We start from the raw sequence: 17,602 nt of genomic DNA on the forward strand, positions 1-17,602 counted from the left end.
TTAGGTTTTATAGTCCAAATTGTCTCTCAGAATTACTCAACTCTGCTGTTTTATCACAAAAGCAAACATAGACAGTCTTACATCGATGAGCATGGCTGTGTTCTGGTAGCACTTTATGACAAAGTCAAGCGTTGGGCTGGATGGGCTCATGGGCCATAGTTAGCTGACCCCTTACATTTACTCTTATGTTCCTGTGGCTTTTCTGGTTTTACACTGTGAACTTCTAGAAGGTAGGACCAGTTTAGACCTTTAAATAAGATGGGGAGGGGTGTTTTGTTCTGAATTGTGTATATTATTGCTGATTTCTAAATAGGTATAAATGTTGTAAGAATAAATAATAAATGCAAGTCAGTATTCTACATGATTTCCAATTGAGATGTTATTTGTACCTTTGTTTAGTTTTGGCCACTTGATTATGTTTTGCTTAGAGGCAGTTCAGTGTTAATGCAGTATTAGTCACAAACTTTCACATTTTTAAAAAAAATTTCTTTACGTCAGTAAAATTTATGCCTGAGACAAACCCCTTGAGGCCCTTGGTCTCCTGTAAAAGAAGTGAATGCGCTTGTCTAATGCTTCCCTGAAGTCAGGATTCCATTGCGGGCTGTTCCCTGGAATTATAGATACAAAAGTTGGGCAGTATCTGTATAATGTAGGTTCTGATGAAGCATAGGCATCTAGTGTAGCACAGGTTAGAACACGCCCTTGGAATGGTCCGCTGTCGCTAGCAGTGCGGCTCTGAGCCAGTTCCTTCACTTATTCCAAGCCTCAGTTTCCTTAACTATTGGGTGTATGTGCCTGAGACGTGGCAAGAGACCAGTACGTGGAAGTTACGTTAATAATAATATATATAATGTAATAAGTAAGTATATCTATTAACTTCATAAAATAATGGCACAAAGTTTCCTTAGATGAGAATATAAGCCCTTAATCATCATAAAAACAAGCGTTAACTGTTTTTTGCCTTTCAATCAATTAAAGTGCGGGGGTGTGTGTGTCAGATTTTCTTCTAATAAATTATTATAGCAGCTGTAATGTAATGTTTCCAAGTCAGAAATGTAAGTATAAAGTGAAAATACTGAGTTAACGTTTAATAACATCTTATTAGAAGAAGGGTGACATTTCGGTTTTAAAATCAGTATATGAAAAAATCATGTAGATTTACAGACGGGATTGGGATAGTTTATAAAAAGAAATCATTGCTAAAAATTTCATCCTGCTTTTAGTTTATAGAGCTAGCTCCTGACTCATGTGTGTAAATGGATTTGGCTCAAAAATGAAGTCACATTTACTTTTGTAGTAACAGTGGCTAAATAAAAAGAGAAAAGTGACTTTTTAGGCATACCACTAGCCACGTTTGTCCCTTTCATAATAGTTGAGTTAATAAGCAGGCTTCTGAAGAAGTCTTCTGTAGGATAAAATGGATGCTTTGTGCGTGAAGTGGAACTTGCAGGTGGCCATAGTGTAAGTGGTGCGTGTCTTAATTTGTTTGCTTTTAATTTTCTGTGCACATAGAATGGGACCAGGAGTAAAGTGTTTTTTTTTATTTTTAAAACCTTCTGTTTGTTTTGCTTAGGTAAGTGTGGTTTATCTTCTTATATGCACCCAGTTGGTAATGATATAATGAAGGACAAATCTATTTAGAAGTATTCCTACCTATATTCTTGAACATACTTTAACTCTTTTTTGATTACATGGGGAAAAATCCTAGTGAATGTTAATTATTCTTGCATTTGAAACAGTGGGTCCTCTGGACCTGTTATTATTTCCCCAGAATGCCCTGGCCCCTGTACTTTTTGAACTTCTGTTTTTCTGTCTTCCTCTTAATGTCACTTCTAGCTCTGTGTAGCCCTCAGCCAACTTAAGATTTTCTGTTTCAGGTCTGTCCTAGACTTTGAAATTAGGTGACTGAGTTGATCAGGATTGCTGCTAAAATGACAAGCAAGCCCCAATGAGGGGGCTTGGCTCTGTGTCTTGTAGGTCAAGTGCACGGGCTCTGGGGGCACCAGCCAACTCTTCAGCTACATTGTGGTCTTATAATTCCTAACTTCTAAGGTTTATTTGCTAACAGCTGAATTCTAGGTAGAGTAAATCCTATTATATTCTTTTGCAAAGGATCTGTGAGTGATGATATCTATGTTTTTTTTTTAAAGAAAATTATTACAATTTTAAACAAATGCTAAACTTTCCTCTTTGGATGCTTTTTTTTTTTTTTTTTTTTTGCGGTACGTGGGCCTCTCACTGTTGCGGCCTCTCGCATTGCGGAGCACAGGCTCCGGATGTGCAGGCTCAGCGGCCATGGCTCACAGGCCCAGCCGCTCCGCGGCATGTGGGATCTTCCCGGACCGGGGCACGAACCCGTGTCCCCTGCATCGGCAGGCAGACTCTCAACCACTGCGCCACCAAGGAAGCCCCTGGATGCTTTTTTTAAGAAAATTATTGGACTTTTTACAAAGATTCTTCTGATAGACTTTCAGAATGGTTTGGGACTGGCATATTAAAGGCATTCCTTATATACCATTAATATTCCAATACTGCAATTGGCAGCATTTTGATTCTGAGGAGAGTGCATGAGTTCAAGGTCAGAGAGATTGATTTGTGCTGTTCATTATAAGCAATTATTCTGTGACAAATGAGTTTGAGATCAGGCTGAAAATTCTGTACGAAAAATCAATAGTTCTAATCAGACCCTTTCAGGTCATTTACACCCCACCTTTTGTTGGTTCGTCAGAGGAGAGCCAGATAAAACCTGTGTGACAGCGAGGCCTCCCTACTGTTGCAGTTTCCATTTCAAACATATTTTGATATCTTAAATGAATAGTTTAATTGGTTTCAAAGTTGTAAATGAGTGGAAATTTACATTATTTCATTTTTAATATTCTGATAAGATTTTCCAAATTAGCTTTAGCTGTGTAATTTTTTTTTCCCTCCCCAGGGGAAGGAGTTATACTTAAAGTCTATAAGCAGATTTTGAACGGCTTCTTTCAATCCTGAATTAAAGGGTTTTTAGAAAGTGCCTTTTCTTAAGTTTGCTGAAACAGACTGGAACTGTCACCTAGCCTTGCACTCTAAACCATGCGTGTTTTCTGCTTCAGTTTCCTGATGAAGATGAAGAAACGAGGTTATACCGCTTAAAGATAGAAGAACAGAAGCGCCTCCGAGAAGAAATCCTGAAGCAGAAGGAGCTGCGGCGGCAGCAGCAGGCCGGTGCGAGGAAGAAGGAGCTGCTCGAGAGGCTGGCGCAGCAGCAGCAGCAGCTCTGCCCCCCGCCGGCCCTGGCTGGGCAGGAAGAGCAGCTGTCGGCACCGTCGCCCACCAATGGTAACCCACTGTTACCCTTCCCGGGGGCACAGGTCAGACCGCATGTGAAAAACAGACTTCTCGTGAAAAACCAAGATGCCACTGTTTCAAATGTTCCACCCAAAACATCCAATTTTGTGCCATCTGGTGCTAACACGCAGTATCAAGGACAGCAGATGAAACCACTGAAACATTTGAGACAGGCCAGAACCATACCTCAGTGTCCAGCTCAGCACAAGGTCCTGCAGGTAAAGCCTGCAGACGGGGAGGGACCGCCACCCCCCTCGCAGACTGCTCGAGCCGCGTCCCTCCAGGGCCGGCCCCCGGAGGCCAAGCCTGGCGCGAAAAGGACTGTCATGCACCGGGCCAACAGCGGTGGCGGAGACGGGCCGCACGTCAGCTCCAAGGTCAGGGTGATTAAGTTGTCAGGCGGGGTAAGTTGACGAGGTCACCAGTGCCTCTTGGAATCTATGTTTCACTTAGTATGTCCTAACTCCCAGAGAGGATTTTTGAAGGAAGGGAAGTAAAGTTGCCTGTCTTAGAATCATGTGGACCAGCCTCTCCCCACTTGAAGCTGGTGTAAGAATTGTCGTTTAAATCCTGCTTCCAATTGGGACCCATGTTTCAGTTGTCTCTTGAGTCTTAGTGAAAAACCAGTGTGACAGTTCCTAAATTAGACGTTTCTCAGTTTTAGCTTCTTTTTATAGATAATTTATGCTAGCATCATCAGTTTGTTTTAAAAATAAAATTTCCTTTACCACAGAACACATAATTCGTTGTGTGTAGCTTTAGACTCAGGGAGCATCTATGGCAGCGGGGGGCGGGGGGGCAGTGTGTGTGTTGCTTTTAAGCAGCGTTGTTTCAAAGACTGTTTCCCGTCTTCCAGGTGAAGCTAATTGCCCACCACCCCGCCCCCACTTGAGGGAGAAAGGGATTGACAGTATTCTAAAGTGAAATCATGTGTGATCCTACCATGTGCTTTCAGAAGTGGGGCACCCCTCATTTCTTTCTTCACCTCATAACAGTGCCCATTTTAGAGCATTTTTCAGTAAAGCACAGTAATTGCAGTTTGGATAAATTCAGTACTTAAACTAAACAGAGTTGCTGCAGATAGATTCCCATTGCAGGAGATTCTCCCGTCAGCGTCTGTAGAATACTTGCTTCCTTGATTCTGCCGTATAGTCTTTATTTATTAGAGAAGGTAGCACTCGTCTCTTGCTTTAATTATATTAATTCTGCAACAGACTCTTTGGTCCGAGTAACTGTCGTGCTCTCTGTCGCAGCTCCCCATTGTGTGCAATTTGTGTTACAAACTGGGGAAGAAGGGGGGAGAACCGTAAGACACAGGCTCTTAGAGCAAACCAGCTACAGATGATTCCTTTTAAAACCACAAAATATTTACAGGAAAAAAAGAAAGGGACTTCTAATCCTCAGTTCACCCAGGGACAGCAGCACCACTAGGAACGGGCGGGAGCTGTTTGCTGTGCTGGATTAAGGGCGGCTCCTTGTTGCTGCTTAATTAGTCGAGTTTTAATTGCTTTTGTTTCTAGGTTTGTAGACTAAGGTGTGAAGTTTTTCACACGCCATAAGAAAATTTGTGATAGAGCAAATCTGTTGTTTCTCACCTCGGTTCATGGTGATTCAAAATGTTGATAAGTAGATGGCCTGTATTATATCAGATTGCTTAAATACTGTATGAATTTATTATCTTTAGGTGAAGACCCAAGTGTTCATCAGTTTCCGGTGTCTGTGTGGCCTTTTGCTTTTGACCATATTTTAATCATACTTTGTTGGTGTCTCATTTTTTTACTTGAGTTAGAAACTTCTGAGGGTGGGCCATGGGGCGATGGTTTGGGAATAGGCCTTTTCCCTGGGCAGCCACAGTGGTGCGGTGCGGGCCTGGGCACTCTGGGCTCCGGCAGACTAGGAGGTGCAGGGCACAGCTCTGCTGTCCACAGGCAGCCTTCAACTAATGAATTTATCTACTTCAGCAGAATTTATCTACCTCAATTTGCTTTTTTCTCCTGTGGAAAAAATATAGTTTTTATATCAGACCATATTCCAAAATCATGCTGTATAATTTTACAATACACAGGAAAACAACAGAGGAATTTTACATGAAAATAGCTGTCTGCCAAACTTTGAAATGGTTTTTTAGCTCCCTTTTTAATTCTTAAGTATTAAGTTAATTAACCAACATGTTCTGTATATTAGGATTTATTCCAAAAATTCCTCCAATAGCATGTTGGCAACTTTCACCTTATCAGAGGATAAATGTCTCTCGTTTGTTTGTATCTCTCTGAACCAGAACAAACAGTGTTTCCCTAAAGGCCTGGGTTTTTTGGTGTGTTTTTTTGGTGGGTAGGAACTATTTGTAACATACCCATTGTGCAAAAAGGAGACAGTTCTTGTAAGTGCTAAGTACGCTCTCATTTTTCCTTTTATTTCTGTCCCTGCTGGTCCTTCTCTCCTTTCATGCACCATGGCATTAATGCCCAGGGCTGTGCTATGTTGTGTGCTTGGAGCTGAACCAGCCACCCTGGTGAGGGGCTGACAGGGGCTTAGCATATGGGAGGATTGACTTGTATATCGTACCTGTGCAGAATATTATGTATGCATTTCAGGTTTATAGTTACTTGTTTAATAGAAGCATTTCATTGTCAGTTCACATTCTTGTATTTTGCTGTGAGCCCAGGACTTCTTCACATTCTGTTTGTGCAGAAATACAATAGACATCCTATTTATAAGGTTTTCTAGAGAAATTTACTTTTCAGAGAGTCAGTTTGACTTCTTTCTAACCTAAACTGGCATCGAATGTATTAACTAAACTATTCTTTGCATTCAGTGGTCTCCTCGTTCTAGTAGTTGGTCTTCAGACAGGACACAGGACTATTGCAGTACATAGTGCTGTTCTAGAAATTGTGCTCTGGTGGTGATCACAGTCAAAATACGTATCTACAGGATTGTTAGGGAAGCGGAAATTTCTTGTACATCAGTCTTATTCTGATGTACAAATTGAAAATATATGACAGCTTAAATTAGTTTTCTTTAGGTGAACTTTTACCTGTGAGGCAATTGTGAATCAATAAGGTCTTCTCTTTTGTCATTTCCATATTTCATTGTCTGTAATTCAATAATTTATCTTTGGATTTTATTAAATTGGGTTTTTTGAAAGGTGAAAGAGCCTGTGTCTTAAGACTATAGGTTTTTCAGTCTGCCCTTTCATTAATTATACTATCTTCAAAGTGATTTTAATTCATACTGATCATCGAAGGAGAATTTCTAGTCTTTTTTTATTGTTCCTCTTTGTTAGAGCTAATGCATTACGGACATGGGAAGCATTTTCAAAAGGACGTAATGAAAAGTATTTCTTGGTGTCGGTTCTCACACAGTCCCTGACCAGGTCTGGGTTTGTAGCTCGCAGAGTCGTACCTGACTTCCTTTGGGAGCCGTCTTGGCCTCATGTGTTCTTTGTTGGCCAATCCGAAGCTCCTGTGTGGGGGGCGTGGAGGTTGAGGCCCTCAGTCACCAGGAGGGTGTGATGAGGTGAAAACAACGTGGCTGTGTTTGAGGAAGACCCGTGGCTGGATGCTTGTCTACTATTTATTGTCTTGGGGGCCCTTCTAACACGTAGAAGGTACTTTATAAATGTCCATTTTCTTTTTGGAATGCTCCTAAGGCCCCTTCTAGAAATACATTCCCTGATCTTATGCCACATAATAGGTAGTAGCTGCTGTGTATCAGGTGTTCAGCATGTATTCACAGCATCCTTATGAGTTAGACCTATTACTGCCATTTCACAGGTAAGTAAATTGAGTCTCAGAGAGTAGCCCAGGCCACTCAGCTGCTGACTGGCAGAGCGAGGCTTCTAAATCCTGTGCTTTTTACCCTTATTTACAATAGCTATTTTTACTGCTCCTTTTCCTCCTAGGTTTCTTAGTTCTAGATTAGGGAGAGTAGTGTACTCTTTCCAGTGAGTTTTTAGGGGCGGCTTCTAGCATGAGGGCTGATCAGGTTTCATTTTGCTTGCCAACCCCAGTTGGTACTGACTGGCTGCAGAGTATGTGGAGAGGGTTTAGAGGTGGGCCACAGAGCCCTGACTGGGGAGTCTGGACTGGGGAGTGGCTGGGGTTGCATCACGCCTGTGCTGGAACCTGTGTGGAGTAGCCTGGTATGGTGAATTAAAGCGAGGGACGGCGTACCCTGGCTGAGTGTAGCTGTGACTATAGCTGTGTGCTAGAAATGTGTCTTTGAACATTTCTATGTAGATCAAAATAGATCCGATTTTATATTTAAAATTGAAATCATTAAGGGAATTTGAAATTTAAAGAGACCTTTTGTTATGAGGCTGATCAATCTCTTTGTGAATTTTAGTTTTTTCCCATTTTTTTTTCCCATTTTTTTAGTTTTTTCCCATTTTTTTCCCATTTTTCCCAAATCAGACATTTATATTGTCTGATTTGTTGGGTGAGATTTAAAAAGGAACAAATTAATGCTACTTGTAAAGAGTGTTAAATGTTGGCAAATACTGCTTCTAAAATTTCATGTGCCTCCCTGAATAATATTTATATAAGTAATCTACTTAAAGAACTGTAGTTGATGGAATGGTTCTCTTTTTATTATTTAAAACATAGGAATAGTCTCCATTTGCTCATTTCTCAGAAAGCTACTTTTAAGTATTTAATTTTCAGAAACCAAAAGAGCAATCTTGTTAAATTATAATTTCTGAAATTCCCGGGTGATCCAGTGGTTAGGACTCCATGCTTTCACTGACGAGGGCCTGGGTTCAGTCCCTGGTTGGGGAACAAAGATCCCACAAACTGTGCAGCGTGCCGTGCCCCCCTGCCCCCAATCATAATTTCTCTCATAACCAATACATAATCCAGAAAACCTCTTCAGGTTAATAACAGAGCATATATAAAAATGTAAAATGTTTACTTAGTGTAAACTTAGTATAATCATCCTCAGCCATGTTCTGTGATTAAACCCCAGAAAAAAGAATTAGGACGAGTAAGTGCCGTGCAGAATTTGTTTATTCAGGAGTTTCATTAGGCCTGCAGCTCTGTCTTCCAGGTTAGGGGAAATGGGGAATCTTTGAGATGTTTGCATCGGGTTACCTGGCCCAGATGAACCTGTGTCCTCCTCAGAATGAGGCTAGCTTCTCCCAGGGTGGCTGTGAGGGTTAACTGTCGTGACATGGGTGAGATGAGTGGCACAGTGCTTGGGCACATGGCATTGGCTCAGTAGATGTTACTACCCTTTCCTTTTAGTTAAAGGAAGAAAAAGTGTGTTCTTACAGTGTTCTTTAAGAAAATGAAAGCAAATTCTGAATTCAGCTGCTTTATTCTAATTGAGGTCATGAAAATTTTAAGAATTTGGCAGCAAATTAAGTAAAGAGCCCTTTGTTCTGCTGGCCACACAGAGAAATGGGAGAAGCACAGAATGCCTCAGCAGGAAAGCCAGCTGTCCAGTCATGATATTCTTGAATTTTACTTTTAAAAGGCTGTCAAAATGCTTCACGTAAAAGGTCCCAATTTGTTTGTGTGAGCTTGCTTTTGGGGGTTGGTGTGCATTTGTAGATTTCTTCTCTTCCTCAAAAGTTATTCTCAGATTTTCTCTAGCGCGATGGTGTGTGCATACCTGATCTTTTTTTGTGGAGTGGAGGACGTTTAATTTTGATATACGTAATCTCAAGAGAAGTTGCAAAAATAGTATAAGGAGTTTCTTACACTGTGTATCAGATTTACTAGAAACAGAAGTGCTGGTCTTGGAGTCATCTGTCAGTCTTCGGGGACTCTAGTCTGAGAAGGAGTCGCAGGTGGGGGTACAAGTGGTCACCCTCGCGGCCTCCCGTTCTCCGGACGTGCCCTGTTTTTCCGTGGTCTGGCCGCCTTGCCCTTGTAGTTCTGTCTCCCCGCTCCGTCCACACTCACGCTGCGCCCTTTCTCGGCGCCTGCACGCCCCCGCCGCGCCCTGCCCTTCTCTGCGCACTGCTGGAGCTGTCTCCTAGTCACTGCTCCTGACTGAGGCTGGGTTTCCACTTCAGTTCATTTTTTGTCTCAAATACATTATAAATATTTAAGAAACATTTGTTGAAATAATAGAGAAAATTAGTAGCTTCTCCCTTTAAAAATACAGGTATTGTTTACAGTTTCTTTTTTTTTTTTTTTTTTTTTTTTACAGTTTCTTTATGGAAATATCCAAGGAGGAGGAGTTAACACAGTGTGGTGTTGTTGTCGTTTCCTTCCCCCCCACCCCCCCCCCGCCCCACAGTACTTCTGATTATAAAAGTAACAGCTGTATATTGTAGACATTTAGATGACACTAGTAAGCAGAGTATAACACCAGAAATAGCATTAATCCTTGTTAATTCAGTTTACAAGATGCGATTGTATTGTACATTTGGCTGTTTGATGAGTCTGTGGTGATGACTCGTTCTTGGGGAGACCCACGCCCCAGGCCAAGGCAGAACAAGGCTCACGTTGTGTATGTCCTTCTGTGACTCGCCAAGCTGCCTGGCCACGGCTGGAGGACTCAGCTGTCCTGACTCATTGGCTTCTGGTGGAAGCTGACTTGATGCCATGGTTTTGGGCAGTACCCAAGAGCTGATGCCATGCTAGAGGACCAGGAGAAAGCAAGTCAGATGAAAGTGAGTTGGAAATGGGTAGTAAAGGACAGAACTGCAGTGGGCTTGTGATAGAGAAACACCTCTGGGAAGCTGAGTGTAAGAGAAGCTTCTTTGACACAGGTAGGGGAGCCAGGAGAGGCCCTGCCCAGATGGACGGGGAGTGGGGGTGGGTGTGAAGGCACCACTGTCCAAGGAGGTGAGAGCCCAGACTCCCACCTTGCTGACCCCTGGTTCCCTCTCGTCCTGCCATCCCTCTCCTCTCTGGTGGGGAGAGTGGCCACGTGGCTGGCTGTAGTTGGGCCTCATTTGTTGCCTGATCACTTCCCTGTTAGAGGAGCTGATGAGCAGTCAGATGGCCGAAAGGCAAATAAGAGAGGAAGAAAAATGGGGCACGAATTTTGATTAATCGCTTGTTTGATAAGATGTATATTCTAGAATCTTCTTTTGGAGGAGAAGCTACTGTGCATAAGTAATTGTTTTTAAGAGCTTTGAAACACTTTGGTGCGAAGAACTGATAACTTCTAGAGGTATGACGTTTTCAGCATTCTTAAACATGTGACCTCTAAATTTGGGCAAAATAGACTACTGTCCATTAGAGGACAGGCATCAGTTTTAATGAATTAGAATGTCTACACGTGAATTTATAGGTGTTTTTAGGCATATGGTGTTTCTTTCAGAGCGAAATAAGTGGTTAAATCAGAAATAATTCTCTTGTAATTAGGAATCAGGATTTGCTAACCCACCTTCTCCAGCAGAAAAGGAATCTGCTTTCTCCAGCGTCTTGGGTAACTTCCCTCTCCTCACTTCGAACGGCTACCAAGAATAGGAGCCTCGTCACCTGCGCGGGGAAGTCGCCTAGCGCTCTGAAGTAGGTCCTTCCCAGCTGCCCATCCGGGGCAGGTTGGAAGCGTCTGCTTTCCAGAGTCTGGAGCTTCATCCGTACGGGGGCGCTCTTGCTGGAGAAGCCGGAGTTCGTGGGCCCCTGCTGCTGGGTGAACCGCAGTCTCACTTCTAGCAGTCCTTTCCTTTTTTTAGATTGGTAGGTCTGTGCTGTAGAAATTGGAGAATCCTGGGGCATCAGATCCCCTCACAGGCTCAGGGCTTTGGTATATTTCTCCAAAGGCCAATTAATTTTGCTTTTAAAAGATTGCCCAAACCTAACTAGTTTCAGAAAGGTAGAATGTTGAGAGAGAGAGAGAGAGAGAGAGAGAGAGAGAGAGAGAGAGCACTTGAATAACTGTGCCGTGTTATCACCATAAGGCGAAATCCTGGTGCACCTACCGGTTGAATCCTTTTTTTCTCCAGGAAGCCCAAGCAAGCACTTGTGAGATCCCTTTAACCTTAAGGATTTTGTTTCAGTCCAGCCCGTGTAGACCTGTTGCTGGAATTTTATAGGAAGCAGTTTAGATTTAAGTTGCTGCTTTTACACGTTCTGCATGCTTGCCGTATGGAGGGATAGCTTATTGCGTAGAATAGATGGACACTGCCCATGTGAAGTGTCCTCACCTCATATCATATTGCAGCAGTTTAATTAGGGAATTGACACAGGAGCCTGGATAAGAATGTTATTAGCCTGTTTATTTTATCTTTTCTCCTTTAAGTAGTAGTCTCAAAGACAGACTAGAGCATGAAATGTATTTGTGTTTAGAAACTTCGTAGAGCATGCATATCATTTATTGTCCAGATTCTGGGCGAGCTTTCTAAAGATCACAGGGCCAGGCCCAGCATTGTTGTAGTTAATAGAAACCTGCTCTGTGAGGTCTGTGGGCTGGCAGATCAGCAGCATTGCCATGACAGTGAAGTAGGCCTTATCGAAAGGAGAATTCATAAGAGGCTGCCCTGGGACCCTAACCACTGTCCTTCTCTGTGTCCCGACAATGTTATCTGTCCTCTCAGTACGGAGTATCAAATGTCTGTCATGAGTACAGAAATTAATTTAATGTCACCTGAAGACATGCAATTAATCTTTTAGAGGTTTTCATAATACCTTTACAGAAAGAGTTGCCAGTTTGGCGGATTTGGATTTTGGGGTTTAGAAGAAGATAAGGAAAATTAATTTTTCATCAGGGTTAATACAAGCTAGCAGGGCCACAAAGGCTGAGAAAAATGGTTGGGGAATTTGTCAAGTGTTGTCACTCTAGAATAATGCTGCTTAACGTCTGATAGGTGTAATCAAGAGTTGAGATTTCTATAGAGAGGGATTAATCAATTTGCTCACTAGTGAATGCGAGCCAGCGATACCACTTCTTCATGATGTTTAAGAATGAAAATAAGATTTGATCTGTCAAATTGCAGGCTACCCTGACAATATCAATGGGCATTTTTATCTATACATTTAAACAATTTGTTATAAATAAACTTGTCATGCTAATGTTGGTGGCTACAAACCTCATTTTTTTTAACGATTAAGCTGGTAAAAAGTGTTCCCTAAGCTTACTTAATTCAGGAAGTGCCTTTTATATTTAAGAAAAACTGCCCTCAAGAGACATTTTTATGGTGTGTTCATTAAAAGATATTTATCTGCAGAAGAAAGCAAGGAAATATTTCCAGGTTGGCCTAAGACAGGTCGAACTCCTCTTCTCTTCATCTGTTTTGGAGGAAGTAAAAGGTATTTAAAATCATGTCTAAACACACTGCTGTGCAAAGAATTTAAAAGGGAACTGTGCCACCCTAGAGAAATGCACTTTCAAAGTGGATTTCCTTTCTTTGAATGGAATGTAATCTGCCATCCACAGATGACTAGTTATTTCCTTACATTAAGATGATAATGTAACTTAATAAGCTTTTAATGAAACTTTCAGGTTTCTGAAAGTCCTGATTTGAATCGACAGTATTTTAAAATTTACATAAGTAATAATTTTGGAATCTCCTTCAGTGCTGTTAACTATATGCACAAGTTGTAGAAGACTTCTAAGTAAATAGGCGGGTTCAGTTTGGCTTGGTTCTCATTCACCTTTTTTCTGTGTCTGTGAGAATGTGAGAGTAGGTGTAAAAAATATGTTTCTGGCCACAGCCTAGAAGTTAGTAGGTTGAATGTTGCCTAGTGTTAACCGGAATAACTCTGGGATTTAAAATTTATCCTAAGAATTAGCTTTTCGTTGTGCTAATTTGAAAGAAAATAATTGTTCTGTCAATTGAAAAAAAAAACTGCTTTTCTTACAAAATGAAATAACATTACTTATATTTAAGCCTTGAGTCCTCAGCATGGTTTCCAGAAAAATGTCAGAGCAGAGCATTATAGTAAACCTTCATTTCCTTAAAATGATTTAATTGAATGATGGTTAGTCCCTTTGTTTCTAACCCTGCTAAAAATAGTTATGTTAGTATAAGCTCCTTGCCTACGAGGTTGTGTGGAGTCCATGCTTTGGAACCACTGAGACAGGAAGTCCTAAAAGCACTTACTGTGTGACCAAGGATCTCGGGATCCTTTTCATTTGGAAAGTGAGAATAATAATATTTACCTTGAGGGAGGATTGAAGGAAAACAGTCTCTGTACAGACCCTAGTGTACTACTTGTCAAGTTGAAGACATTCAGCAAACAACTCCATCCATCTTCCCATGAGTGGAGCATGTTGAATGGTGCCATTCAGCATGGTGATGGAGAGCCTAGAGTGCCCTGGAAATTTCTGTTATAAAGTTTATTACATCATTTGTAGCTGTAGAAGGTGTAAAACATTGTCCTGAATATAAGTAACTCCAGAGCTTACCCAGACCTTCCCGTCACTTGTCAGTAAGCTGACGATAGCAGTTTTTCCCAAAAGTTGGGCCTTTGTTATAATCCCTGCCTGAAGCATCCCTCTTTCTTGTTCATCGTTGACTCACCAAGTGCTTGTCGTCTTCCTGCCCAGGGCTCGGTCCTCTTCTCTGAGCCGAGGATGCGTGGCGACCAGTGCTGCCCGCGGGGCTCCCGTTCTCATGAGCGTGACAGGACTGTGAGTGGTGATTAACGCTGTGAAGAAGAATAAAGCAGTTACGTGGCCTGGGAAACCTTAGGGTTAGAGATGCTGGGGGCCCCCTCGAGTGAGCAGGTCAGGCTGGCGGCTGCTGAGGCTCCCCGGGCGGGGAGGAGTAGGGGTGCTCACCGTGCCCGTGAGTTTGTGAGATGCAGACGGAGCGGGGAGACCTCCAGGCGGCGAGGTCCAGACCTGCAGGCGCTCTGATCACAGACGTCCTTTACTGTGTCTTCTCAGGCCATCTCCTAGGAAGTCTTAAATGGAGAGGCTTTTTGTGATAACTCTACCTGTATTTCTGAACTGCAGATGGGAATCAAGCTTACTTTAAAACGTAAACTTGTTTTGAAAGGAAAATAAAAGTTTAGAACTTTGTTTTTCAGGGTGTTCCTCTGACCTAATATTGTCAGACATAAATTAGCACCAGTCTCTTAACTCAGAATAACAGCAAAGAGAATTTTTGTTTGGGGTGTTTATTGACTAAATGTTTCTGTTCTTAATTCCCAGTTTAAAAATCATCAGATCACCACAGCGTTACATATTTATCACCCAAATACATACACACAGTGTATACCTTAAAAATAGGCAAATATCCTATTTTTGGTGCAAGCTCTTCTTTTTAAATAAAACTTCACTATCTAGATCATCTACTTTTTTTTTTGGCCGCTCCTCGCGGCTTGTGGGGTATTAGTTCCCCAACTGGAGATTGAACCCAGGCCCCCCCGGCCGTGGAAGCACAGAGTCCTAACCACTGGTGGCGAGGGAATTCCCTTTTTCTTCTCTTTTTCTTTTTTTGTTTTCTATTTTAAGATCATCTACGTTTTTGGCTCTGGATTGCTAAAGAAAATATCTGCAACGATATTCACCATGTTGTCCACCGTATATATGGACATCATTCCTTTCAGACCACATGTACCAGCTGATTACCGATTTGTACAGCATGACAGTATGTTTTCTGGTGCACCCAGTATCAGTGCTGAACTGAAGGCTGGCCTCTTTAGTATCACAGTGGCATTTAGTAAATACGTGTGTACTAATTGACAGTGGCTATAACCTAGTATTCTGATACTGTAATCTCTTTTTTAATAGCACATTCAGAGCTACGTAGTTCTTAGAAGCCTGATCTACCATTGATTGTTTTATTCAGTAAATATCTCATTGCCATCTATATGCATAGGAAATTTTGGCTTGGTAAACAAAAACAGACTCACCCAGGTCTAAGCCACTGGTTTCTCTAAACCATACATAATAGCCAGTTCATTTATCCACATTAGTGAAAAAGGTGGACGGTGGAGAATCAGTCAGTAGACTGTTAGGTAGCTGAGCTGTGTGGAGAATTCAGTGACCCAGTGCCACCCGCATCTGTGGCACAGCCTCTGGTGGGACCTGGGGGCTAGTGTGAGGTGTCAGCCCATGTAAAGAGACGTGTTTAAGAACAGTGAGACTTAACATTTGAACAGTGAATTTATGAATCTTATACTAACATAATTTGAATATGATTTTAAGTAAATTAATAAGTGATGGATTACTGGCTTTTAAAGATAGGAATATGTGGTGTATACCCTTAAAATTTTCAACTTTTTAGTATAGAAAATTTCAAGCATATACAAAACTAGAGAGTGTTCACATAGCTTTTCAAGATATGAACTTTGAAAAATTGTGTGCTGAGAATAGGCCATCATCCCTGCCTGGCTGGGGTACCTGCTGACACCTTTTGGATGAAAGATGTAATGGAGAAGTTTCAAGAAGCACAAGAAGCAGTCTGACTTCATGTGGATCCTGGTCCTGCAGAACGGCCTGCCTTTCCATAGTGCGTCCGTTTTCATTTGGGGAACAGTCTCCCATCAGGTTGGAATAACGCCCAGCAGGATCACATTTCAGACAATTATAGCCGACATTATAGAGTCACAGAGTCACAGAACATTATGGGGGCAACCACCTGGTTCAGCCATCCTCAGCCCTGGCTGGAAAACATCACTGGAAGAGCGTTTAAAATATGCTCATGTCTGGGGCTTCCCTGGTGGCGCAGTGGTTGAGAGTCTGCCTGCCGATGCAGGGGACACGGGTTCGTGCCCCGGTCCGGGAAGATCCCACATGCCGCGGAGCGGCTGGGCCCATGAGCCATGGCCGCTGAGCCTGCGCGTCCGGAGCCTGTGCTCTGCAACGGGAGAGGCCACAACAGTGAGAGGCCCACGTACTGCAAAAAAAAACCCCCCAAAAAATAACAAAAAAATACTCATGTCTGGGTTCCAGCTCCAGAGGGTCTAATTGGATGGTTCTGGGTCAGAGTCCAGGAACACTAACACACGAGAGCTCCCTGGGTGACTAACGTGCAGGTCGAATACCCGTGACTAGTCTCACACTAAGCATGCTGTGAGCTGTCGATTTTTGGTAGATTTCCTTTGTCAGGTTGATTTGTCCCTTCTGTTCCTAGTTCACTGAAAATTTTTATTATGAGTGCTTTTCCTGTATCAGTGCAGGTGGTCGGTCATGTGGTCTTTTCCTCTACTGATGTGGTCTGATAACTGATTTTTGAGTTAAACCAACCTTGCATTCCTGGGGTAAATCTTACTTGGTTATGGTGTATGATTCTTCTTCTGCGTTGCTGAATTTAGTTTGCTAGTGTTTTGGTGAGAATCTTTTTCATGTATATGTATGAGGGATATTCTTTTGTGGCTTTTGTTTCTTTTGATGTCTTTGTCTGACTTTTGTAAAAGGGTAATACAAGTCTGAGAGAATGAGTGGGGAAGTTGTCCCTCTGCTTTTGTTTTCTGAACCAGATTGGGAGTCTGTCTTTCTTAAACAGTTGATAGAATTCACCAGAGGATCCGTTTGGGCCTGGGCTTTTCATTTCTTCACCTGGTCTCCTGGGAGGCAGCCCTGTCGCTGCCCAGCTTAGTGCTCAGCCAGCGCTCAGGGATCGGTGGTGCTCGGCACCCCGCCCTGCCCTTGGCCGGCGAGCTGTGAGTGCGTTGCCCCCTCAGACCCCTCCTCAGCTCTTCTTCCTGCTGTCCCCCTGCAGTTCCCTGTCCGCCATGTGGGGAGGACTTGTCTGGGCCTCCAGTAACTCTTTCATTTCTAGAATTTCCTCATTCAGTTTCTCAGACTCCTGGCTGGTCTGCTCTTGTTCCAAACAGGACTGAGGCCGGAGGCCAGCCTACGTGTGGGTGCTTGTGACTCGGAGGAGGAGGGGCGACCAGGGTGCTGGTCAGCCTGCGGGCGCTCTGGGGAGCCCAGGTGTTCAGGGTTGTATCTGCAGGGAGGAAGGCACTGGGGCGCGCCTGGGATTCACAACCAGCGCCGGGGGACAGCGGGGCGAGTCAGGATCATGACCCGCTTTCATTAGGTTTGAGTGGGAGTTAAAAGTTTAAAACCACTGCCTATACAAACTGTCAGATTTTCACAAGAATGCTCATGAAAATGGAAAAGGCATGTCGAGTATGAAGTATTTTTAAAGTCAAGCACTATTTCACTGAACTCAACAGCACTTACTTTAGTAATTATAGACCTCTTGAGTGGGTACAGTAATTAAAGATCTTAGTTTTAAATTTGAAAAATACTATTAAAACCCAAACCCCCGTCAAGTAAGAAATTTCCTTCGTGGCCCTGGTGAATGGCAGGCTTGATGGTTGTGCTTCTCGGTTGAGCACTGATCGAGGTGGACCCCGATGCTGGGGAGGGATGCCTGCTCGTGCGGAGACTGACCAGCGTGCTGCCTTGGTTTCAG

At 42.8% G+C, this 17,602-nt stretch overlaps 1 protein-coding gene across 5 annotated transcripts in view; it reads left to right on the forward strand.

The window, feature by feature from the left end:
• RBM33 (RNA binding motif protein 33) overlaps positions 1-17,602 on the forward strand; it is a 112,943-nt gene that overhangs the window by 81,294 nt on the left and 14,047 nt on the right. For 4 of the 5 annotated variants that reach the window (XM_079931416.1, XM_079931417.1, XM_079931418.1 and 1 more), the window contains one exon: positions 3,093-3,731. In XM_079931416.1, the coding sequence (XP_079787542.1) occupies positions 3,093-3,731 (639 nt within the window). Of the gene's footprint in view, positions 1-3,092; positions 3,732-13,773; positions 17,534-17,602 lie in introns of those variants that run through there. The other variant, XM_079931419.1, reaches the window with a different exon arrangement.

The sequence above is a fragment of the Stenella coeruleoalba genome (genome assembly GCF_951394435.1).
Source record: "Stenella coeruleoalba genome assembly, chromosome: 9".
Taxonomy (NCBI): Eukaryota; Metazoa; Chordata; class Mammalia; order Artiodactyla; family Delphinidae; genus Stenella; species Stenella coeruleoalba.